Source organism: Zalophus californianus, chromosome 6 (genome assembly GCF_009762305.2).
Source record: "Zalophus californianus isolate mZalCal1 chromosome 6, mZalCal1.pri.v2, whole genome shotgun sequence".
In the NCBI taxonomy this organism is placed as follows: Eukaryota; Metazoa; Chordata; class Mammalia; order Carnivora; family Otariidae; genus Zalophus; species Zalophus californianus.
The window spans coordinates 14,237,471-14,262,539 of NC_045600.1; the positions used below are offsets into that span (position 1 = coordinate 14,237,471).

The 25,069-nt window shown below is 45.2% G+C and overlaps 1 protein-coding gene and 1 long non-coding RNA gene across 6 annotated transcripts in view; one reads left to right on the forward strand and one right to left on the reverse strand.

The window, feature by feature from the left end:
- Window positions 1-25,069, forward strand: part of FOXN3 (forkhead box N3) — a 279,851-nt gene that overhangs the window by 89,821 nt on the left and 164,961 nt on the right. For all 5 annotated transcript variants that reach the window (XM_035727923.1, XM_027569629.2, XM_027569627.2 and 2 more), the window contains exon 3: window positions 18,242-18,378. In XM_035727923.1, coding sequence (XP_035583816.1) covers window positions 18,242-18,378 — 137 coding nt within the window. The remainder of the gene's footprint in view (window positions 1-18,241; window positions 18,379-25,069) is intronic.
- Window positions 836-18,832, reverse strand: LOC113908927. The gene is made up of 3 exons (XR_003515643.2): window positions 18,562-18,832; window positions 15,490-15,558; window positions 836-1,193 (listed from the first exon to the last, which is right to left on the reverse strand). It is a non-coding gene; the product is annotated as an uncharacterized LOC113908927 (long non-coding RNA).

A 25,069-nucleotide genomic window follows, 5' to 3' on the forward strand; every position in this document is an offset into this window, starting at 1 on the left:
GAACCAATTAAAAGACAATTGTAGGCATCATGATGCTTTAAAACATCAGCATGAATCTCTTAGGAATAAAGACGTTCTCCTGCATAATCACAACATTATTACCACACCTAAGAAAATTTAAAATAATTCCCTACAGCATCTGATACGTAGTCCATATTCAGATTTCTCCAATTGTACCCCGAAGTTGTTGTTGGTGGTGGTTTTTTTTTTATTTTTTTATTTTTTATAACTTTGTGGTTTTTTAAAACCAGGATCTAGTGAAGGTACAGGCGTTGCCGCTGGATTTTTAGATCTCTGTAGTCTTTCCAGCCTGGAATGATCCTACCATCCCCCGCCCCCCTTTTTTGAGAAGATCAAGGCCTGTTGTTTAGGGGATGCTCACATCCTGAATTTGGCTGAGTATTTCCTTGTGATGTTGTTCAGCTTGGCCCTGTATCCCTGGAAGTCAGATCCAAATGCTTGTTTAGGTTCAGGCTTGTTTAAACAGTTGCCAGGTGATGCTGGGTGCTTCTTAAACCATCAGATTCCCACCAGGTTGTCCCATTATTCGGGATGCTAAGTTTGAACACTGGCCTAAGGTGGTGGTGCCAGATCTCTTCACCGCATGGTATGTTTTTCCCTTTGCAATTAACCTGTAATCTAGGGGGAGATAATTTGGCACCGTGTGCATATCCATTGATGATTCTTGCCTGAATTATTTCACTGGGGGGGGGGTTGCAAAATGGTGGTTTTTCTAATTCTATCATTAGTTGGCAGTATAGTTCTTAAAAAGGAACTGTAATGGCTGATTTGTAGAGAAAAGGATTGGTGTATAATCGCCTCTAATGGTGGCAAATAAATCTCTATGAATATCATTGTGGACTCAGGTTTTTATTTAGTCAGTGTTTTATAATCAATTACAGTCATTGTTTTCATGCTTAAATTATCCCAAATTTGGCCAGTATGACCCCTTTCAGGCTGCCTTTCATGTCCTTTGAACGTGTCCCTTTTAGTCTTTGGGCACTTCTTGCTTTCTTGCACCGAAACGTCATAGGTTTAGCTTATATTTTCCATTTCCAGACACGGATTCATCCCTTTCCCCAAAAAGCCTTGATTCCTTTTAGAGGCGAATGGTATTTAGGAACCGAACCTGGATGCTGGTGTGTTCATTGTGGCTGGGGTCTTATTACTTTCAGGGCTTTCAGTGGACAGAACTAAGAAAAAATAGAATAACAAGCTTATTGATATTTCCAAACCACATCTAACAATATTGGGGTTTTCCTTAAAATCTTTGATTTTGTATTCATAGCTCTTTGCTTGGCTTCTGATACTGTGAATACTATTAACATGTTCACCTTTTGCTTTATTCTACAAGATACATACAATAGTGTCACAATTATATTGTTACTATTAATATAAGTCAGATCGAAATGTGGTATTTCTTCCTATTTCATTTTGTCTTTTGCATACATTCCGCTAGAATGGGCAGTCACTATTGAGTTCAAAAGCCCTGTGAAAGAATCCTTTTCCCTGTGAAAGTTAATGTTGCCGACTTGATCCTCCAGTTAGGTTATTTTGCTTGTTTTTTATTTTTTATTTTTTTAAGATTTTATTTATTTATTTGACATTGAGAGAGACAGCGACAGAGGGAACACAAGCAGGGGGAGCGGGGGAGGGAGAAGCAGACTCCCCGCTGAGCAGGGAGCCCGATTCCCAGGACCCTGGGATCATGACCTGAGCCGAAGGCAGACATTTAACGACTGAGTCATCCAGGTGCCCTGCTTTTTAATTTAAAAAAAATTTTTATTATAAAGATTTTATTTATTTATTTGAGAGAGAGAGAGGGAGCAGGAGTGGGAGTAGCAGAGGGAAAAGCAGACTCCCCGCTAGCAGGGAGCCCAACTCCTGGTGATCATGACCTGAGCCAAAGGCAGAAACTTAGCCCACTGAACCACCCAGGAGCCCCTTTCTTTTGCTTTTTTTAAAAAAATTTAAACTTACAGTTTGCTCTTTTTTAAGAAGTCAACTTTATTGAGGGACAATTTAATTTATAATAAACTGCCCGCACTGAAAGCATATGCTAGTATGTATACATCTTTGTGAACAGCTACTGGAGTGACCACCAGGACATCTTCATCACTACAGTTCCCTGTGCCCCCTTTGGGTCCGTCTTCTCACCCTCCACCTGAATCCTCACGCAACCACTGATGTACTTTCTCAGTTTCACCTTTTCTAGAATTTTCTAGTAATGAAATCGTAGATGAGTATACTTTTATTTCTGACTTCTTTCACTCAGCATAATGTTTGTGAGAATCCTAAATGTTGTTTGTATCAATAATTCATTCCTTTTTATTGCTGAGTAGTGTTCCATCTTATGGAGAAATGATTTGTTTATCCAGTCAGTGGCTGGTGGATTTTGGATACTTTGCAGTTTTTAGGTATTATGAATAAAGCTGCTTTGAACATTCTTGTACAAGTCTTTGTGTGGATATATGAATTCATTTCTCTTGGGTAAATAAATATCTAGGTGTGGGATCGTAGACTCCTGTGATAAGCGTATATGTAATTTTATACGAAAATGCCGGACTGTTTTCTAAAGTGGCTGTGCTAGGTTACACCCGTCCCCACAAGTCTGTAGGTTCACATCTGGACCAGTGCTTAGTATTGTCAGTGTTTTTCATTTTAGCCATTCCAGCGGGCATATTGTCATATCTCGTGATTTTTATTTGTATTGTTCTCCTTTTGTTTGAATTTTTCTTTTGAATAGTAAAACATTTCTTAGTTCTAGAGTCAACATTCTATGAAAAAATATGTTTAGTGAAGTCTCAAACTCCTTACTCTCCATCGTACCATCGAAGGTATGGCGTAGACGAGGAGGGAATACCCGTGTCTTTGTTAGCAAGGGGTCATGAGCAAAGAAGGGAATAGCCCCTACCTTCATAGAGTTTACATATTAGCAAGGGGGGAGGTAGATATTAATCAGATAATCTCACAAATAAATGTAAACTTGTACCTTTGCCGTGTAGGAAAGCTACAGGGAGAAGCCTGGGGCTGTTGTGCCTGAATCTCTTCCTGGTTTCCCAAGAAAAAGACATTGTTTACGTGCTCCCTCCCTTCCTACTTGTTGCAAAATTTCTCAAGTGCTGTAACTCTAGGACCTGTAGCAACAGGCTGAGCTCTGGGAAAGCAAACTAACACCCTGCTGTTGGAACCCAGATCTCTGGTAAAGCCATGATGAGCTTTCACATGATTATTTGGCTTGAGATGAAGTCATAAAGACTTGTTCCTCACGGAGCCCTGGGTGAAACACACTTCAGTGTTTTGAAAAATATATATGGGTAACACATGATTTATATTTAATTTGTTAAAATCCCTTTTCTGTTTTGTTTTTAACATTGTGGATAATGATTCCTTGGTGATTAAAGAATGTCAGTGCTTGTTATCAGTGTTTTTTTTTTTCTTGCATCTTGTAGGTTTGTTGGTGATCCCTCTCCTCCGCCCCATGAGACAGCTCATAGTTTTCAGATTTGAAACTTCAGTTTATGTTTTGATTTCCTGCAGGTCAACTTGACCTGGTACAAAACACTGATAGTCTTCAGGATGTTAGGTCTTAAATTCTTAGAAATTTTGATTCTGTGTTATTGTTATAATAATTGAATGTAGTTACTGTGTACTCTGAAGTGTCTTAGATAAGATATAGTTTCACTCGGCTGTTCTAAAACTGGAAACTTTACTGACGCTGTTGTCCTATTTGCAATTTTGATGCACAGTTAAAGTGACTGAAATGTAATAGTCATCACTGACGGTGCGCTTTTAAAGGAAATCTACAGAGAATATTTTTAGTAACAACATACTTTTTGAATGCCGTGATTGACTTTTCTTGTTTGAAAGCTTATTCCACTTTTAGGAAGACGAATTCTGGTCTCTCAAGGTAAACAGTATAGTAAATTATCAGGGAAGTGTTGGTGCGCCCCCCCCATCCTCTATGATTTGGGCATATTGTGGCATGTAGATTCCAAGAGTGAAATTCTAGGGTGATCGATTTTGGTTTTCATTTTGCCAGTCATCGTCCTGGCAGGAGACACTTGGCACACTCTGACCGAAGTAACTGAGGAGCATTTAATAAAGGGCTGGTTTGGCAGCACTGGACAGGGATATATGAGGAACCAGTGAGGAGGGTGCATGGCAAACCCCCCCCCAGGGGGCGGGGCGATGGCTAGCTCCACCAGGGAACTTTCCTTCCCCCTAGTTCTGGAGGCGGGAAGGAAAGGGGCAAGTGCCTGGACCTGGAGGAGAAAGGAGCTGGGGTTACGGGCCCCTCCGTAGGGACTGTGGCCTTAGGAGCCAGGGGAGTACATCCTGCCCTCCTCCTCCTTCCAGCCTTCACTTCTCTTACTTGGTGGGACCAGACCGGAAGTCAGTAGGCAGGGGAGCCTGTCCGTGTGTGTGCACGTCGGTCTCCTGGGACCGGGAGCAGCGTGAGGGGCCCTGGGGTGGATGAGTACATCCAGCACCCTGAGGGACAGAATGTAGGATGGGGAGGACCAGCACGTGCCCTGAAAACCTATAGTGCATGCGTGAGCTTAGTCCTGGCCAGTCCCTGAGAGCGGCAGGGCCACTGGTGACTGGGTGGATCACTATGGAAAGTATTTTAACATCCAAGGATCTTTCTTTAAGTTAAAACACCCAGACAAACAAAGAAACCAAAAATACCTAAATGGAGTCCCAGACCCGTTTCAGCTAGGTTCTGATAGACTTCAGTTTCCAGCATTTGATAACTACTTTCCCATCACTGGAAGACAGTACAAAATCAGGGGAGATCGCTCCCAAAGAAGAGCCCACCTTCCTTACGGGGCCACCTTTGAATGCAGGAGGCAGAGCTGGCCACCCAGAGCACTCTGCGTCCCCACACGCTCTCCTTGCCTGTATGAAGCGTCTCTGCGAGCAGGGTGGCCCCTAGGGGCTCCCACGTGGGTGCAGCACAGCTGAAAGTGTCCGAGTAAGCTTGCCATCCAGGATGCCCCGCAGGCTGGAAGCTGGCCTCGGGGCTGCCACGTGGGGGTAGAAAGTGCCCCCGAGGCAGGTGCACTGTTTTGTAGTTGTTTTGGGGAAAGGCTGCACAGTTGAAACCCCCCAAGCACAACATTTCTTTCTGTTGTCTTAAAAGATTGATGACAGAGCGCCTGGCCAGCTCAGTCGGAAGAGCGTGCATGCGACTCTTGATGTCAGGGTCATGAGTTCGAACCCCATGGGGTTTGATAAATATAACGTTAAAAAATACATAAATGAAAGGTTGCTGACAGTGTACATAATATGTACTTGTAAGGACATAACTCATCAGAAATGTAAACCGCGTCCTCAGTGTGGTGTGTAGATCCCACAGGCCATGTGATCCCAACCCCAGAAGTTGAGTGTGATCTGGGGCTGTGTTTGTTCTGGCAACAAACACACTCTTGGATGTGTGTGGATGATTCCAGTGACACAGTGTTAGGGAGCTTAGCTTCCTCTCATCCATTTTAGAATATGTCTGCCAAAGCAAAAGCCCTTTCTCTCCTTACTCCCTCCAAAAATTTCTCCAAAGTAGCACATGATTTTAAGAATCTCCTTCCTGCCAGGTGAATTCAGAGACCCTGGGTCCCACCTGGGGGAGGGGATGTAAACATTTGCACAAACATACACAAGTGGTCCCACTTTGTGGGATTCTGTGGGTCTTGGTGCAGATGTTGGAACTCTGAACCATATGCACAGATTGGAAAACATGGCCAGCAGGCTGGATTTTCTCATGGAGGTGTCATGGTTTGGTGGAAAGATGGAGGCAGCTCTGGGGACTGAGGCATGAATCCTGGCTGATTCTGGTCTGGGTCCAGCCCCTGTATTTTTGGAGCCTATTTTCTTGGCTATAAACGGACTTAATCTCAGATTCCTTCATGGAGTTGTTCAGGGCCATCTGAGTGATTGATTGTTTTTGAAATTTGCTATACAAACGGAAAGGTGTTTTGTCTGCTGATGGTCACGTACCAACAACACAAATATAAAGTCATAATAATAGGACTGGTAACTTTTGACTTTATTTCTCATCTGACGTGAATGATTCAAATGTGTGTGTATCAGAAAGCATTTGTGTGTGTGCACTCCTATTAAAGGATGTATATTACTTACTACAGTAGATGATCCCCAGTTCATTTGGCTTCACTTAGGAACGTGTGATAGGGTTTTATTGCAACTGTCTACGTACGAGGTGATGTTTGTAGCAGACTCTCCTTTTGGTGGGGAGGCGTATAGGTTCCTGAGTCAGACTGCTTGCATTTGACCCGAGGCAAGTTAGTTAACCTGTCTGAACCTTAACTTCCTTACCTGTAGGGTTCTACCGCTCCCTCCATTCTAGGGTTGTTGGGAGAATTAAATATGCACGAAAAATGCTTGGGATAGAGCTTGGCACCTGTTCAGTTGTCAGTTAACGTTCATGGTTGTTCCTGTTGCTCCTACCACTACCATCACCACCACTACTCAGATGTTCGGGGGTACCCCGAGTTTCAGGTTGGACTGATATTTAGGCCAAGTGACTCAGCAGTATACTGGGTGAATTAAATTTTTTTGTGTGTAAAATTTCCATGGTTAATCAAGAGCTGGCTGTTTTGGGGAACCTTAACGGATCATTGTGGCATGGTCTGAGACTGGTGTCAGGGCACCTAGCTTTCAGACCCCCTCCTTCCCCCTGCCAGTGGGGAGGTCCAGAATACTGGCTACAGGTGCCCTTACTGAGATCCCTTTCAGGACTCATGAAATGGTGGTCAGAGAGTGTAAAAGTACTCTTTTACACTCTCCAATGAAACGTGCCATGTAAAGTGTTTGTTAAACCGCAGATTTTCCCCTTATGCCACGTAATCGGGTAACTCCTAACCCTTGGCCGACTTTCTCTCTCATTTGCTATCATGTTGCCTTGTGTAATGTGTCAGTTATTAACCTGATGAGCTTCTGGTTCAGTCTCTGGAGGGCTATTTTTTGTGTCCTGTGCCTCAGGTTGTAGTGAGTTCTCAGGCAGGCTGAGAAGTGTGCAGACACAGGTGCCCTTATGGCCCTGTACCATTCTTGGGGGGATCACTGTGCTGGTAGCCCCCATGAATCCCCAGAATGAGCAGGGCCCCTCCAGGTGACACACGTCGGAGTATCACCGAAACGCTGCGATTTGCGTAGCTATGCAGATACGGAGGTGGGCCACCCCCACCTTCTGTGGAACCTCACAGGAACACAGATGTCAGGAAGGACCAATGTGATTTGCCTTGGCAGGACTCTGAAATTGGCCTCGAGGACAGTCTGTGTGAGGCCAAGGGGGAGGGTTTAGACACCCTTGTGCCCTGGCTCTAGGCAGCTGCGGGTCAGGTCGCTCAGCCTTCGCCACCGTTTTCATGTGGTTTCACATGGTTCCTAGGGTCCAGGTCAGCTTGTCTTTTGGGGTAGATTCTGTTCCCTTAAATGTTTCCCTTAGTGCCGATCACAGGATTTGTTCATTCTCCCGGCAGGGCGCTGGGAAGCCTCAGTTCCTTTGGAATTCTGGATTTACCTCTTCTTACCCGCGGGTTTCCTGACACCCCTCCCCCACCCCCAACAAATTTGGCCTTGCCCTCTACTCCTGAAGGCTCCGTCCCGATCTTGACTAGTGCCTACAGTGTCATTTGCTCCTTGTCACTTCTCCCACCTGGGTCGGGGCTGGTTTCACATTTGTGTCTGCTGCAGACGTTACCACGTCAGGCTGTGCGCAGACACCATTTGTCGAAAAGGATTGCTTCTGCTGCTATAGTCGTGCGGAAATTGAAAGGTGCTGGAAAGGCAATCTCTCCCTCCAAGGGGGCCGAGTTGGTTGTAGCAAGATGCTGCAGCCAAAAGCTGGATTCCCAGCCTCCGAACCCCAGCACAGGCCGCTTGTGTGGACCATGAGAGAGACTGGTGAAGGGTTGGGCCCGTGGCCAGTGACCACCCCTTACAAAGCAAACATAACGAACAAACCAGTAACCCAGGGAGCCTGTTTTCCTGAGAGAGAGGGTTTTTATGATTTTTTTTTTTAAATAAAAGGTCATCACTGTCAAGTTCAAACCCAGTACCCCCCCCCCCCCCCCCCCCGCAGTAACTGTAACTTTTACCTAGCCAGGTACATTCAACAACTTTTAGTTACGGAAGTAAGGTGATCAAATTATATGTGCCAATTAGATAAGATCATACTGGAACATTTAAAAATAGATGAGTAACTACTGACAACGAACAGATAAAGTGGCACGAGGTGGGCCAGATGTAATCCAGCCGAGGGTGTCTCTGTCTGTCAGACGCACATGTGCCTTTATTACTCTCCATAAAACTTTATTGTGTCAGTTATCATTTGCAGCATCTGAATCACTTTAAAGAAAGTAGAGGTACTGGAAAGAGTGCAGGCTCACCCCCAAACTAGAATTGGCTGTCATCTTTCCCCTCCGCACTTCAAACTGTCTGTTGATAAAAGTCCTTTACTGGGTCTTGAACTTTTTTTTTTTTAAGATTTTATTTATTTATTTTAGAGAGAGCTGGGGAGGGAGCAGCAGAGGGAAAAGAACAAGCAGACTCTGCACTCACTGAGTGCAGAGCCTGGAGCCTGACATGGGGCTCCATCCCACAACCTTGAGATCATGAGCCAAAATCAAGAGTGTGACGCTCAACTGACTGAGCCACCCAGGAGCCCCTGAGTCTTGAACTTTTAAAATAACTGAGTTTCTATTTCTGTCAATGCGATAAAGGGTAAATTTACCTCCCTTGGTGTCTGTTCGCTTTAATAGATAAAGTTTGCCTTTCAAACTTAAAAAAGTGAAAAGGCAATCTTATATATGTCTTTTATTCTACCATGTGTCCTCTTTGTAATTTGCTTATGCAATTTTTATTTTAAGATTGCGGGTACGATACGAACAACTGTTATTAAAAAATTATAAAAAGGAATATATCTACATCTTGGACAGCTTTATCACATCAGTGTACTTTGTTTCATATTAGATGACAAAACCTACATTTGCATATCTTTGTTTCTATAATAAAGTTGTTAGCAGTTAGACGGTCATGAAGAATTTACTTATCCATATATTGTGTGTGTCAGGAAGAGCACACAGTATCTGGAATTCATTTGAATTCACCTCTTTGAAGTGCTATAGGCTGGCTGTCATTAAAGTGTATAAAAAACCAGCTTCTTACACTTCCTGTGTGTTTTATAAGTGCTTGAAAGTTTTTGAAACTTCTCTGTGCCCATACTCCTTCTCAGCCTGCCCAGGTAACATGGTGAGCTTTCAGGTCCAGGAGAATAGTTAACCTTTATCTTCTAACCGTCCCCAAAGCACATCTAGATGGGTGAAACGAATTTGGAAGAATCCCAAGATTTAGTTGGATAAAAGCGGTGATTTTGCAGCTGCCAATTGTTTGGCTTTCTGATATAGAGCACGGGGGGGGGGGGGTGGGAGTGTTCTGGGTGTGCGTGTTCCCTTTTCTTTACTAGAGATCGCCAGTGTAGAGTTTGACAGTATCTATCTGTAAATATATTTCAAATGTTTGGTGATCATTTTATTTTTGATTGATGTTAGTGCACTAGCTCCTGCCTGCGTTTGGCAGTTGGTAAACGGCAGTCAGGAGAGTACGAGAAATAACTCATTTCAACCCAGACACTTGCTGGCTCTGCCCGCCTTTGTGGGTGGACACGCTCCAGGTTTGTCCCCAGCGCCGCCCCAGTGAAACCGGACTGATGGGTGGTGGAGGGCAGGAGAGCAAACGACTGCATCAAATAGCAAATGCCCAAGTCGCGAAGGAACTGAGGACAGATTCCTGCAAAGCGGAGTCCTGAGAAACTCTGATGAACGGGTTTCCTGTAGCAGTGTCCACCCCCTTCGCCACACCTGGTTTTTCCTAGAGATTAATTTGGTTTTAAGGCAAATCTTGGGTTGATTTTGGTTTTATTTTGGTGTGAATGCAAGGACGGGATTGATTTTCCTGCAGTGACTAAGACGCACGGAGACTGCTCAGCGTCTCCACTGCAGATGAAGCATTTACCCTGTGCCTACAACCAGTGCTTGCCCACCTGTCCCTGCTGCATTCCCTTGCCCCTCATCCGTGGATGCTCATGAAGGAAGGGGGTGTTACGAGATAGCCGAGGTGCACCCCTGACAGAGCTGTGGGGCGCTAGAACCCTACCACACAGCTCACATCTCTAAATATTGTGCAAGTGACGTCTTAATCATTTCCATCTTTTGGAACATGTCTATAAAATAATAGCAAGACAGTTGGAGAATTGGGGGTGATTTCGTATCTGATATTCAGAGGACACCTTGTTCAGCGGCTGTGATTAACAGGGGCTCTGTTTCCAGCTTCCGATGCTAGAGGGCTGGCAGGGTCCTCCCTGCCTGCAGGGGCCCCTCCCCAGGATGGAGAGAGACTGAGGCAGGCACATGGGCTGGGGACTTGAGTGAAACTTCTGTCTGGACCAGGGGTGTAATTTCTCTTTTTTCATCCCTCCTTCTTTTGGGGGAAAAAAAAGGAGAGAGAGGAATGGGGAGAGCATAGTGTGGCATTAAAAACAGGGCCACACTGCAAAGTTGTTAGGGAAATCCAGGTGTCTGATGTGACTTCTTTCTTTAAAATCTTTCTTCTGGAGTAATTGTCTGTTTTGTTGCGGGGAATGAACAATGATCTATCTAGATAAAAATTCTTTATGATCAGTTTTGTTCTTTCTCCTTCTCTCTCTCTTTCATGTACTTGGCTACTTCCTCAGATCATTTTCTTAATATTTAAAATTCAGAAATCCCCCTTGATGTCTTTACATTATAAATGACAGAATTTTAGAACAAAAGGGGCCTTTAGGAATCACTCACTTGCCAAGCATTTGGGTGGGGTACAAGGTCATTGTCATTTGTTAGCATAAGCATAACTTTTCTCTGTTCTCTCTCTCTCTCTCTCTTTTTCTAGTATTTCCCAGCTTCTCCTGTGACTTCCTTTCACAGAGAGGAGAACTGAATTGATTAAACACCTTTTACGTGCTGGGTACAGTGTTAGGTACATTCTGTGCGTGACCACATGTAAGCCTGACATGACTCAGAAAAGATAGTATTACGTCCAATACAGAGGTGAAGAGGCTGCCAGTCTAAGAGAAGTGGTTTATTTCCAGTAACACAGCAGGGTAGTCGTGTAGACCAGAACCACGTAGGTCGAGCCCTTTGTTGCTTGGGAGCCACATGTGGGATGCATTCTGGAACGTTCCCCAGGAAAGCCCTGGCATTGCGTCTGGCGCCTCTCATGGGCACATGGGCGTTATTTGCCCTTCACCATCTTGATAGGCCCGGGGAGTGCAAACGCAAGGGAGCGAGACTGGGGTGGGGTTGGGGGGCTTGGAGGGAAGGGGAGGGGGCTGGTGAGAACTGTCCCTAAGAGGTTGCATGTTCCAGCCGGGGGGAGGAGGGGCTGGCTGAGGACCGCATGTGCGTGCGTGTGTGTGTGTGTGTGTGTGTGTGTGTGTGTGTGTGTACAGTGTTAACACCTTCCTCCCCTCCACAGCTCATCTCTGTCCTCTGTTGTCCCGTAGCCCTTTGGTCAGCTTGTGCAGTCTTTCAGAGTTGCTTATTGTTTGTCTTCCTCTGGAGGTCCTGTGCCTGAAAAAGTGGATCCTGTCTCTATGTCATGGTGTGTCATGGCAACAAGTGTTAAATGACCTGCTTCAGAACGAGACCCAAGGGGCATTCTTTTGTTAGGCCCAGGGAAGTTGGAGCGGGTTTGTGACCTCTTGGAAGTTCCGATTCAGCCTGGTCTAGGGGCTGAGGATGGGTTTTCTGGGGAAGGAGGGAACCTGCCACCATGGGGGTATCAGCACCTGCCGGCCCCTCCCCCAGCCCCCAGCCCTCCCTGCTGCCCTCCCTTTCTCCTTCCTTTAGGTCAACTTGACCCTGGGGAGCCTGAGCAGGAGCCAGCTCCTGAGTAGAGGAGGAGCCCGCTGGGGCAGGAGGCGGGAAGGCGGGAAGGCGGGAAGGCGGTGAGGGCCTGTAGGAGGAGCTCTTTCCAGAAGATTTTAAGCCCGCCCTCCAGATCCTGGGAAAACTTTCTGTATGTTGGGTTAGAATGGCAACTTGATGAAAAATGTCAACACCCCCCCCACCCCCCGCCAATCTGTAAAAGCTACAAGTGTCTTTTGATGCACAGTGAGTGGGACACTGAGAAGGAGATGGAGAAATGAAGGCCCACATACCTTAACAAATCTATAGCAACACATTCTCCCAAAGCATATGGTTTGATTTAGTCTGTGGTATGATTTAGTCTGACCACCTAATTTATAGAGGAGAAAACTGAGACCCAGAGACCTACCTAGTGAGGTGCAGCTCAAAGATTATGTATTCTTAATACTGATGGGCTTACTTATCCCATCTGTACCTTCTCCTCTTCCGTCCCCCGCTCATCCCCCTTTAATGCCTTGAAGCACTTAGGTCATCATCAGTACCCCCTCCCCAATCCGACAGGACCAGCCCAACTCTCTTAGCCCCTGAAGACCCCCTACCTGGTTTTAGGTTCCCAGAACTGCAAGAGCTTTGAGTCCGAACCCCAGGTTCAAGTTATCGAGCTGTGGGGTGGGGGGCAGCTAACAATGGGCTGTGTTTTTTGTAAATCAGGTATTCTGGAAGCACAGCATGCCTGTCCTTCATGCCTGTGGAAGGTCAACAAAGACCGCATTGCCCTCCATGAATAAAATATTCATTTAAGAAGAGGTTGACCAACCCCAGCTGTTGAAGAATCAGTTGATGTTAAACCGGCCCACCTTAGATCCACCTTTCTGCATCCCTGAGCTTCTGCTATAAAGGTGGGGGTCAGGAAGCCTACAGTGGAGGGAAGAGGGGGCATATGTCCAGGAAGGTCGTTCAAGTACCTTGATCAGCGGTTCTTAATTCATAGATATCTTGAAGGTTATATGTTCAGATGAGCACTGGACTCCCTCCACCACCCCCCAGTCTTTGACCTAGTTAGTTGCTCAAACCAAACCATTCTTCATCTTTCTTCTTTACCTGTCACTCCCAATCCATTGCCAGGTCCAGTTGGTTCAGAATACATCCTAAAGCTGCCCTTCTTCCTCCTCTTCCTGCTGCCACTTGGTCACCTCAAGCCTGGACTGTGGCATCAGCTCGTAACGGACCTCTGCAGGTCTTCTTGCCGCTTCCAAACCATTTATTCCTATGGCGGCGGGTCCCTGCCTTCTAACTCATGAATCATTGTTTTCCTTCATGGCAGGCATTCCAGTCTGTAGGATCTTGCTTATTTATTTCTTTGCTTACTTACTTGCTGTCTTCTTCCCCCTCTAGAATCCGAGCTTCAAGAGAGCAGCGCCTTTTTGTATTGGTTTGTATTTACTAGCGTCACCCCCATGGTGCCTGGCATGTCGCGGGGACCATATGGAGGAGGGAGTGAACAAGGGTAGGTGGTGTTGGAAGCACCCTCAGAAATGGCAGATCAGAAACATCGAGAAGAATCATTTCAGATGATGCACCAGGAACACATACCCAGCTCTCCACTCCATTTTGACCTGGGTTCTGCCTCATCAGCCCCGTTCCCCCAGCATGGGGTATCATGATGAGTCTTCCCTTACTGCTGGAAATGGGCTTTATCCCTCAGAAGTGATGGGGCGGGGCGGGGGGGGTGGGAGAGGGGGAGGAAACCATTGTCCTAGACCTAGCATGTACCACACGTCCTTGACCCAGAATGCACATACAGAGTGTATGTTTCCTTGTGATCCAGTATGCACCCACATACATGTGTACACACACACGCACATTCACAAAATGCCACTCCAGTACAATGTTGTGTGTTCTGGTCTATGTGATTCTGTTCTGTTCCACGAAAACCGTGCTGGCTGTGCCTTGTGACTTTGATTTCATGACCCATTAACGTGATAGCCCACAGTTTGAAAGTCATCTTTAAAATTTGGTACTCATCCTCAGGAATTCACAAACCTAATGCAGAGCCCCCCAGCGAAGACCCCTACCTACGGCAGGCTGATGGAGGAGGTGCTGCGTGCGGGGACGGGAGAGATTCACGTGCTAGAACCGTCTCAGGAAAAAATGTTATCGTTACAAGTTAGATTTAAGACTTAATTTAGTTGTTTTATCTCCGGTTTTTTTAACCTTTCCGACTAATCAGTTCTTTCTACAATGTAGGCTTCCTCTTGTGTACTGATGTTTTTTATTGCTAACAAGGAGCTGTCTATTATTCTCCAGGTGCTTTTTAATTAAAACACAAAACTTGGCCTCATCCATATGTTCTTACTCAATTTATTTCTCTTATTCCTCTCCTTTTCCCATTGTTTTTTTCAAGCTATATGTGTGTGTGTGTGAAAGATCTTCAGAGACACATTTCCATCTTTATATACATGTATATGTATACGTGTCATCTTCAACAATATCTATACACAGAAATGTGTCTCTGAATGAAGATCTTTCTTTCCTTATTATTTTGAATTCGTAAACATTTAATGATGCATGGCCCCCACAGTTGTCACGGGAAAAAAAAAATCCCTGTTCTTCAGATGAGATGCAGAAATTTCTATAAAAGCCCTGACTCTATAAATTTATTACACAACTATAATCAAATTACAGCTGCCTTTCCCTGGTGAGGGGCATTAAATGTAATTTTTCCTGTCCTAAGGAACTTGAGTATTCTCTTTGTGCATATTTCCATTAAAATTTTTTTCAAGTTGGCCTTTTTACTCTTCTCTGCTATTCCATTGAAACCGAGGAGGACACTTGCAGATGAGATGCAGTGGCCAGGCTCTTTTTGTTCCTTTCAAGTTCTGTATGGTCATTGGAGGGGGTAGGCAGATGACCGTGTCCCCGTGGCTGTGTCCTGAAGATGCTTTTGTGTGTCTCTTTGGAAATTCTAAGTATCAGGTTTTTTTATGTTTTTTTTTTTTTTTAAGATTTTATTTATTTGAGAGAGAGCGTACGAGAGAGTGCAGGCGGGATAGGGGCAGAGGGAGAGGGAGAAGCAGACTTCCTGCTGAGCAGGGAGCCCGAGGCGGGACTCGATCCCAGGACCCTGAGATCATGACCTGAGCCAAAGGCAGCCGCCTAACTGATGGAGCCACCCAGGCGCCCCTAAGTATGAGATTTTGAAATTCGTGTCTGGTCTGCAAAAACCTATCAGCAGTTCCAGATCTCTCTCCCGATGAAATGCAGAACTGATCAAGGTGGGAATCATTATGACCCGAAGCCTGGGCAAATGTCTGCAGTGACTGGCTATTGTAAATATGTGCTGACCAGTTTGAAATTGAACCTCGGCTTGATGATCACTGCATGAAGGCCTGGGCGAAAGAAAACTTGGAGCAGCGAGTGGCGAGGCTGCTGTGAGTTGGAAGTGGCACGGGAGGAGTTACGGTGGTGAGCACATGGAGTGAGCTGGGCGCGGGGGGAGGACGGGGGTACGCGTGGAAATAAAGCGGGTGTCGTAGAAAGTAGAAAAGCTCCCCAGGACCAACAGTACCTGTGAGTTTGCTGGCGGCTCCTCCCACTGTCACTCTCCAAACTTGGTGTTTCTTTTATGATGGACGGCCTTGGGAAAATCAGATTTGATTGATTGATTGGTTTTTAAAGATTTTGTTTTATTTATTTTTTAGGGGGTGGGGCAGAGAGAGAGGGAGAGAGAGAATTCCAAGCAGAAACCATGCCCAGCACATGAGCCCTACGCTGAACTCCATCCCACAACCCCAAGATCATGACCTGAGCTGAAATCAAGAGTCAGACACTTAACCGTCAGACACTTAACTGACTGAGCCACCCAGGCGCCCCTCAGATTTGATTTAGTGAAAGGCATTGGATAGCCAGCTTTGCTCCCTTTCTTCTGTCAGAAAGGAGAGGTTCATGACTTGATCCACCATTTCTTGAGTATGGGTAGGCCTGTGACATCGTGCCTTTGCTGGGGCCCCACACCCATCCCTTAGGGGGTCTTTATTTTGCCAACGAGGAAGCCAAGACTTTCTGGGGACCATGATTTGCCCAGGACCACACAGGAAACATCTTGATGGCTCCAGAATTCCTGGTTCTTACTGTAACCCCTACCCCTGCCTCTTGCACCTGCATCGGTTACCAACCCATCCCCCCAATTGTGGGTTTTTTTCCCACTTCGTTCGTAAATAGTGGATGTAGTATAATAAAGATACTTAGGCCAGGCTTAGGAGAAACCACATTCTTGTCTTACTGTTAATTTGCCTAAGAGGGTCAATTGTCCTTCCTGTCTTTGTCCTATTTTTATTCCCTGTAAGATTAAACAGCCCCACCCTGAAAGCCACCTTGAAAACAAAGCCCTTAGGTTCCCAGAACTGAGATAATCTTGCAGAAGTGTTTGGGTGGCTTGTGGGCCCTGGCCCTCCAGGTAGCTGGTTAGGGGCCTTGTGTTCAAGTAGATCTGAAAGGCTCCACGGGGAACCTTTGGTGGAGTCAGGCCAGGACCCCCCCCCCCCCCCCGCCGCCCCGACACACACACACCAAGGAGTACCAGCTTTTGTGGTTTGTTTCACGTTACCTGAATTTGGTCGTTGCTGGTCTCCCCCCCCCTCCCCCACACCTCTTCTAGAAAATGTGCTTTGCATCTACTTCCCAGAGGAAGGAACCAGTGGGTCCCCGCCGCTCATTCGGTGGCCTGCCTGCTTTACTGGGAGTGTCTCATCGGTGCCCCTCCACTATTCCGGGCTTGAAAATGTATGCATGAAAGGAAAGGCCACATAAGGACATTGAATTTTTCAAAGTTGACATTTTTCACGTCTTTACACATCCAGATGGTTAAACTGGAACGTTGGTGCTCTGCTTAGGCAGGTCGGCCTGACTGGGAGCTGTGTTTGGGCTCAGGCCTGTGCGCCCTGGGGGTGGAGGCTGGGGTGCTTCAGAGGCCCCAGACACTGAACTTGGCTTTTGGAGCAATTCTCTCTACTCAGGGCACCAGAAAGAGTTAATTTGGGTTCTGGCGCTCACTGATGTTGTGACAGTGAAGAATGTTAATGGGTTCTGTGAATCAGTTTGTAAGTAAACTACTGGGTGAACTCATGACTGAAATACAAATTTTTAAAAGCCTCTTTAAAGATTTTAGGAATAACTTATTTATTTTTTTGTTTTGTTTTCCTTCTAAGGGATTTTCTTGGGAGTTTATTTTACCCCCCCTCTAAGAGTTAAACGGTTTTCTTGTTTGCTTTCTCAATATTCCTGTCCTACAATAGTTCTGAAAAGAGAGAGTCAGTCCCTTGGCTGCAAGCATGGGGTGGGTGCGGGTTTATGTAATTTGACTTCTTTTCTCTCCAAATCAGTAAATATTTACAAACGACCTTATCAAACAGCTTGGGTACATTCGGTCACTTGAAAGCGTGCGGGCAGAATAGTGACTGCCCATTGGCCTGCTGCCAGGTCAGTGGGCCTCACAGGAAGGACTGACTTTTTTTTTTATTTTAAATAAAAATGCGGTCCACAGACCAAAAGTGGGCCTCAGAAGCAACTCTTTCCATGGAACCAGTTTTAGAAAATTTGCATTTTTAAGTTTGACTTCTAAACATCCAATTCCTTTAGGCCTGGGGCGGAATACTGTGAACTTCCGCATCCAGAAAATAAATCCTGGCTTCTGGCTTAGGTCCCTCCACCCCCCCCACCCCCGCTGCTGCCTGATTTCTTTTGTTTCTTGGGGAAGGTAATTACAGAATTCCATTTGAAGCTTAAATGTCATTCTTTGTGAGTAAGTAGGAAAAAACAAGTGGATTACTTTCCGTTTTTTTGCAAAGTGGTGCCGAAATAAGATGGTTTAAAGACACAACTCTTGAATGTTTTACAGCGGCAACGGGAGTTTGGGGGTACCCTGCCCTCTTTTTCTTTCCACATTTGAAATCTGACAAATTTAAAATGCGTTTTTTAGAAGGGGGGATACATATGTCCTTCAGAGTCGATACTGAAAAATAATAAAGGAATCTGAGTTTGGGGGCCGTCAGCCTATGAAAATTACAATATTATTGTACCAGCATCCCCTGGGAATAGCAGGCTCATTTCGTCTGCCACACTTAATCCAGGTAAGACCGAAGTGCATTTTATGGTGCCGTCCGGTCTGTGTCCAATATTACATATTTCTGGCTGGCCAACAATGACAAGTAAATGAGAGGCTTTTAAAAATAAGTAACTGTGGTAATTGCTATTCATCTACTTACTGCAGAATACTGAATGTTGCTTTATTAATCATTTTTATGTTTTCATTTTCTTTGCAGAGCATTGGGAAAGGGTCATTGTGGTGCATAGACCCAGAGTATAGACAAAATCTAATTCAGGCTTTGAAAAAGACACCTTACCACCCATACTCACACGTGTTCAATACACCTCCTGCCTCTCCTCAGGCATATCAAAGGTAAGCAATTCAGACTTCTTTTTTTTTTTTTTTTGGTCCACTGAAGTCGCATTATTTTGGTGGAGACAGGCACTGAAACTAATTTAATAGGCTGTATGATATGAAAAATAACTGTAGGTAAATGAGAAAGAAATGAAGTATTATTGGAGGCATACCCAGTGTTGTATTTCCTGCAAACCTTACCGCTTCTTGCTGCTTCGGAGGAACGTGCTTAGAAGGCTTCACGGTGGGCGAAATACTGTCTTCCTGGGTAGAAACATTTACCAAGAAAAGTTGACAGCTTTAACATCTCCATGCGTCACGGTTTGTTGGGATAGAAGTACAGGAATGAGTCAGGTAAGCGCTTCGGTCTTCCCAGCCTCTGACTGAGAGCGTCTACAGGTGTTCGCCGAAAGGCTCACTTGATTGTTGTCATTCTGGTCTCCATGTAGACGGTGCTCCAGAGTGATCATTTTGTTGTGGTTACTTGGTGTTTGCCTCTTCAAGGAGAACAGCAGACAACAATGGAGACTTTCATTCCCCCTCACATGCCCATTTGGGTTGAGACCGTGAGGTCACGGTGCCATTTTTACAAAGATGTAATTGGAAGGGAGAGTAGGAAGCCTGTCCCTAAAAATAGATAAATAAATAAATTAAATAAAATAAAATAAAGGTGTTAATGTTAGATTCCCAAAAAAATAACCACATGACAGAGATACAAATTTTAAAATTGATTTTATCTCACATAGTGCTAGGGTTGTAAATATATTCCTCACTCCTGGAAAAATTTTTTTTTTCTTTTTTAAATGGAAAGAAGTGTTTCTATTCTAACCACCCAGTTGAGAGACCTTATCCTTGGGCTACAAGTTTATGTCAGTGAGGGATGGCATGGATTCGTAGATTTCAGTGATTTTATAGTCCACTTCTTTGCAGATTCTTTCCCTTGCCTGGTGTTTGCTCTGCAGAGGGGATCTGCAAGTGATCCTCTGAAACCTCATTAATGAAGTTCTTGTGCATCTTAGTTGAGAAGCATTCCATCACAGGCCCTAGACAATCAGTCTTCTGCAAGAGACGTGGAGAAACAGCTGGGCTCTCGGGGAAGACTGCTGTATGTCTGCCTTTGCTAGGCGATTAGCGTGATGGTAGCCATAGCAACTGGAGCATCTCCATAGTAACGCGTAGCCGAGACAGGTGCAGTTGCATCACAAGGCTGCTTGTTGCCTGGCAAAAGGACAGGCCATTAGTACTTAGATATACGCTGTTGCCTTAGAAACAAATAACCCTACATAGCAACTACAGTTGGTTTGAAAGATTTGGGGGAGAAAAAAAAAGGTTGTAGCAGCTTTTGTCTGTGTTCATAAAAATCAGCACAAGCATACTGTATTGGAAATGACAACTTGAGGTCATATAGCTGTAGGAGATAAAATGGGATTTTCCAGAGCAACCCAGCCAACATTGTAGAAATGTCCAGAAGGACAGAGCCATATGCTTGGTTTTCTCCTTGTGGCTGTAGCTACGCCTGAGATGGAAGGGACCTGGGATGGGAGAATTACTGATTTCGGAGGTTGATGGGGGAGGCAATGACCCTCATTATTAGAATTTTCCCCAGATTCTCCGGTTCCTTTGTCATTCTCCATCCCCTCCCCCCCCACCCTCCAGACCCCACAGAAAACCCTCACTTTCCTCCACAGTTTGTATCTTGGAAGTATTTCATAGCCTTTTGTTCCTAGGACGTTAAGAACATAACTGTTATTCACTGGGTCATATCATTGGTTCATTTAGACAGTATTTTTGTTGCCAAATGTGACCCCAAGGGAAACGCAGTAATTATTTAATAATTTGAAGGATTATGGCAGAGCTCTGGGGGTTGCAGACTCAGGCAGAGGCTTTCCGAGCTGGCCTAAGCTTAATGACTTCATTTGATTTTTTAATATAGGCATAAAAATGCAGACAAACCAGAGCTTTTGTGATGAAAATAATTTCCAGTCGACTACTTCAGATCCTGCTCTGTCACCTCCAGTTCCTCTTCTCCCTGGTGACTGAAGGGAAAAAAAAAAAGTTTCTCTATCTACCCATGCGGGCGCTCACATTTCACCTCCGTAAAGGTCACTGGATGTGGAGTGAGACGGCGTATCAGATTCTAGCTAGCCTCTCTCTTCTGTGTCTTCAGTCTGAGGACAGGGCACTTTCTCTGTTCTGGGGACGACTGTCCCTTCCTCACAGAGCTTAGATTTTGCTCCAGGATCCTTTAGTGTGTGCGTTTGTGCTAAAGATCCTAAATACTGGATGACCATACAGTGTTTGGATAGCTCACAGTGAAGTGTGGTATGTAGTTCACTTCTAAGTCCCCGGGGCCACTTGTTGATGGGACTTAGGGAGGATGGACGTGGGACAAAGCATGTCATTAAATAGGGACCAAAAATGCCGGCTTGACAATACCTGGCAGGTGTGCCGTGAGGCGGGGCATCGCTTGTCAGCCCCTCACAGAATTGCTGTGTGGGGCACCTGGGAAGTGCTTGGCGTTGGCGGGGCTGGTACTTAGCATGCTGAAGGTGGTGATTACACTAGATGGGTGGTTAGTGTTAGTGCTTGCAGGTGTTCCTGGCAAGTAGCTCCGCCCCGAGCTGCAGGTGGCCGAAAACAGCGGGGGGGAAAATGAGGCATCTGAAAACATCTGCCCCGGACGTTGTTCGTGGCCAAATACAATGCTCGATACTGTAGCTCGTGGACTCCGGGCGCTGTGTTCCAGTGTACCCTTTGGATGTTTGCTAGGCTGTCCCTCTGTACCTGCTTCTTTTGACACCCCAACTGTGAATTGTTCGTGACTGAAATGCAGAGCTCAGTGACATTAGACATAACATAACAAAGAACTGAGTGACTTTTTCTTTTAATAATTAAAAAAATTGTTTTTAAAGATTTTTATTTATTTATTTGAGAGAAAGAGAGAGAGAGCATGAGCAAGGGGCAGAGCAAAGGGAAAGGGAGAAGCAGACTCCCCCATGAGCAGGGAGCCCAACGCGGGGGCTCGATCCCAGGACCCTGAGATCATGACCTGAGCCAAAGGCAGATGCTTAACTGACTGAGCCACCCAGGCGCCCCCAGAACTGAGTGATTTAACAGAAGTTTATTTTCTCACAGTTCTGGAGGCCAGATGTCAGAGATCCAGGTGTCAGCAGGTTGATTCCTTCTGAGTCTGAGGGAGAATCTGTTCCAGGCCTAGTGTCTGGCGGTCACTGGCATTCTTTGGGTTGTAGAAGCATCACCTCGATCTCTGCCTTCGTTGTCACGTGGTGCTGTCCTGGTGTGCTGTCTGTACCCAGATTTCCCCTTTGTACAAAGCACGCTAGTCAAATTGGCAGAGGGGCCTGTCCTCCTCCAGTATGATCTCATTTTAACGAATTCGACCTCCAGTGGTACTGGTGGCCAGGACTTCCACATGAAACTTGGTGGGAGGGGACACAGACAATTTCACCTGTAACAGCCCTTTTCTTAGTAAGACATTTTCGTTGGTAAAAATATGGAGAAAGTGAGGAGGTATTCAAAAACAAAACAATGGGGGCACGGTGAAGGGACACAGGAGCCTTCCTGAAATTGTTCCCAGTGGCCAAAACTAGGACAATTTGAGAAGCAAAATAAATAACTGTTGGGTTATGACCCAAAACATAAAGTAAATATCTGTGAGTCCACACTGATGTAAATAAATGATGGAATAAGTAAGTGGATATAGAGACAAGTCTCCTGTATAAAAGAATTCCAAACAATCTCGGTAGCTACTCCTCCCCTCCAGGAGTTGGAGCTTAACTCCCCACTCCAAGTGGCTGCACTCAATGACTTGCTTCCACAGAGTGGGTATGGAAGGGAGCAGAAGAGGAGGTCTGTTGTGGGAAAACCTGGCACCCACCACCTTGGCCAAGTGATCAAAGCTGACTTCCATGATGAGAGGTTGCCAGCAAGCACCTTTGATATGATGTCTTGGAACTGACAGTTCACCTCTTTGGTCTCCCCACCTAGCCCCCCACGTCCATAACCTTTGCCGAATCACAGGAAAAACGTCAGACAATAGTTTTGTCCCCGAGGTGGGGGTGGGGAGGGCACTCTACAAAATCCCTGAATAGCACTCTTCAAAGCTGTCAAGGTCATCAAAGGCAAGGAAAGTCTGGAAAACTGTTACAGACCTGAGGAGGCTAGGGAGACGCCAGAGACTGAATGGGTAACGTGATATCCTGGACGAATTCCTGGAACCCAAAGGACATGGGGGAAAAGCTAGTGGAATGTGAATAAACCGTGCAGATTGGTTGATGGTCATGTACCACCAATCAGTGTTGGTTCCTTAGTTGTGACGAATATACCCTAATCATGCCAGCTCTTAACACTGGGGACACTGAGTGAAGGGTGTCCGGGACCTCGGTGCTGTCTTTGTAACTTTGCCGTTGAAGAAAAAGCCGCCCCCAACACACAGGCCAGTTGAGTTTATCAGTTTTAAATATCCAAGTCATTTTTGGTCTAACGAAAAGTCAGATCACTGCGGCACTGAGCACTTGACTGACTGACTTTAGGTCTCTGTCATCATGACCCTACGTCTGAAGGGCTTATTATTGGGAGCTCTTGCTTTTACCTAATTCTCTGTAGGATCTGCGGAGCCACATGAGGGGACATGCCTGTTATTTGGATATTACAGTTCTTGGAACTTTATTTTTGTGAAATGCACCCAACTTTGCTTTGGAGGGTCCCGAGGGCCGAACTCAGGGAACTCCAGCTGAGCACGCTAAATCCGCTTTCTTTAGGACTCTCAACCACGGCCAGTGTGGCCTTCAGACTCTAGGCCTGGGAACAGGTGGGAGGGATGGTATATTTGGGTTTCTTGCCTGCAGTCTTTCAGAAAAGTCCTATTGTCTATTTTAATGGTTATCTTGCGTATGCCCCTCCTTCCCGCACTTGGAATTTCTCGTTAAAGGATATGCATATTTTAAGGCTTTTGATACAGATATTGCCAGATTGCCTTCCAATTTTACACTCAGTTCCAATCTATACTCCCACCAACTTTTTAGGAAAATCTCATTTTCTAACCTTTCTCCATATCTGATGGTTAGACATTTCGTCAGTGGGAGGCCCCAACTTTTATGATTTTGATGTTTTATAGTGGGGACATTTAAACTTTACAACTAGATTAGTGCCCTGTAAACAGCGGCTGTCAGATAACAGTGTTTATGACAACAGGTTGTTTTTAAAAAAGTATGTATGTGGATGGATCTTATGTAATATCTTCTCTGGTATAGGAACCAATCCAAAATCAGTTTATAGAAGAAACATTTTAATCATCTCTCGCCGTAGGTGGGAACAGATTTTATAATTAATCAAAAAGTATGGTTTATGGAGAGTTTCCTGGATGATCAGTTTTCAGAGAAGGGATTTTTTTTTAAAGATTTATTTTAGAGAGAGTGAGCACACACTGGGGGGAGGGGCAGAGGTAGAGGAGGGGAGAGAGAGAGAGAAAGAGAGAGAGTCCCAAGCCGACTCTGCACTGAGCTTGGAGCCTGACACAGGGCTTGATCTCACGCTGAGATCATGACCTGAGCCGAAACCAGGAATTGGATGCTTAACTTACTGCGCCACCCAGGCGCCCCCGAGAAGGGAAATTGAATAAAGTAAAACACGTTTAGGAGCCAGAGCCAGTGTAGTTCTGTGCTTCCTTGGTATGTACAAAGATACCTCAGCATCTTGTATGCCTCTGGTCCATGTGGTAGGTTAGTCATGGTGGGGATCTAGCTAAACATGAGTCCTGAGTGAGGGGACTTTTGTTCCATACCTTACCGTCATTTGTCATTTAAATATCTTCACTCTAAAAATAATCATAGCATGTTTTATATTTTGTATATTGTGGCCAGACACATGTAAAGTTAGAAAAATCCACAAGACTTAGATGATCTAAGTTTAAAGAATTATTTTTTGGATGACTTTTTTTTTTTTAAAGATTTTATTTATTTATTTGAGAGAGAGGGAGAATGAGAGATAGAAAGCACGAGAGGGAAGAGGGTCAGAGGGAGAAGCAGACTCCCCGCTGAGCAGGAAGCCCGACGTGGGACTCCATCCCGGGACTCCATCCCGGGACTCCAGGATCATGACCTGAGCCGAAGGCAGTCGCTTAACCAACTGAGCCACCCAGGTGCCCTGGATGACTTTATTTATCTAAAGTTTGCAGAGTCAAAACATTACAGTGTCTGTTGCTCTCACTTTTTTTTTTAAATAAAGAAAATCCTGGGGTTGGGTGCCTGAGTGACTCAGTCGGTTGGTTAGGCGTCTGACTCTTGATTTCAGCTCAGGTCTTGATCTCAGGGTCACAAGTTCAAGCCCCATGTTGGGCTCCACGCTGGGCCTGGAGCCTACTTGAAAAATAAATAAATCAATAACTATAAATAAAAATAAAATCCTGGACATTCAGACTTGTCATTTAACTCTTTATGTTTCTTTTTGCCTCTTCAGAGCCATTTAATGAGCCACGAAAAATACGTTAATGGCCTCTCCAAAGATTTTGGCCTTTTGATATTGAGGGTCTTAATGAAAATGGCTGAATTTCCTGCTGACTCAGCAGTGCTGCCCTGTTCATGTGCTTTGAGCTTGTTCTTTATGATTTTTTTTTAAGCGCCTGCATGGCAGAGAAATTGTACAGAGTGGTCAGTATATATTCAAATTAATGAAATTATCAGTGATTCCT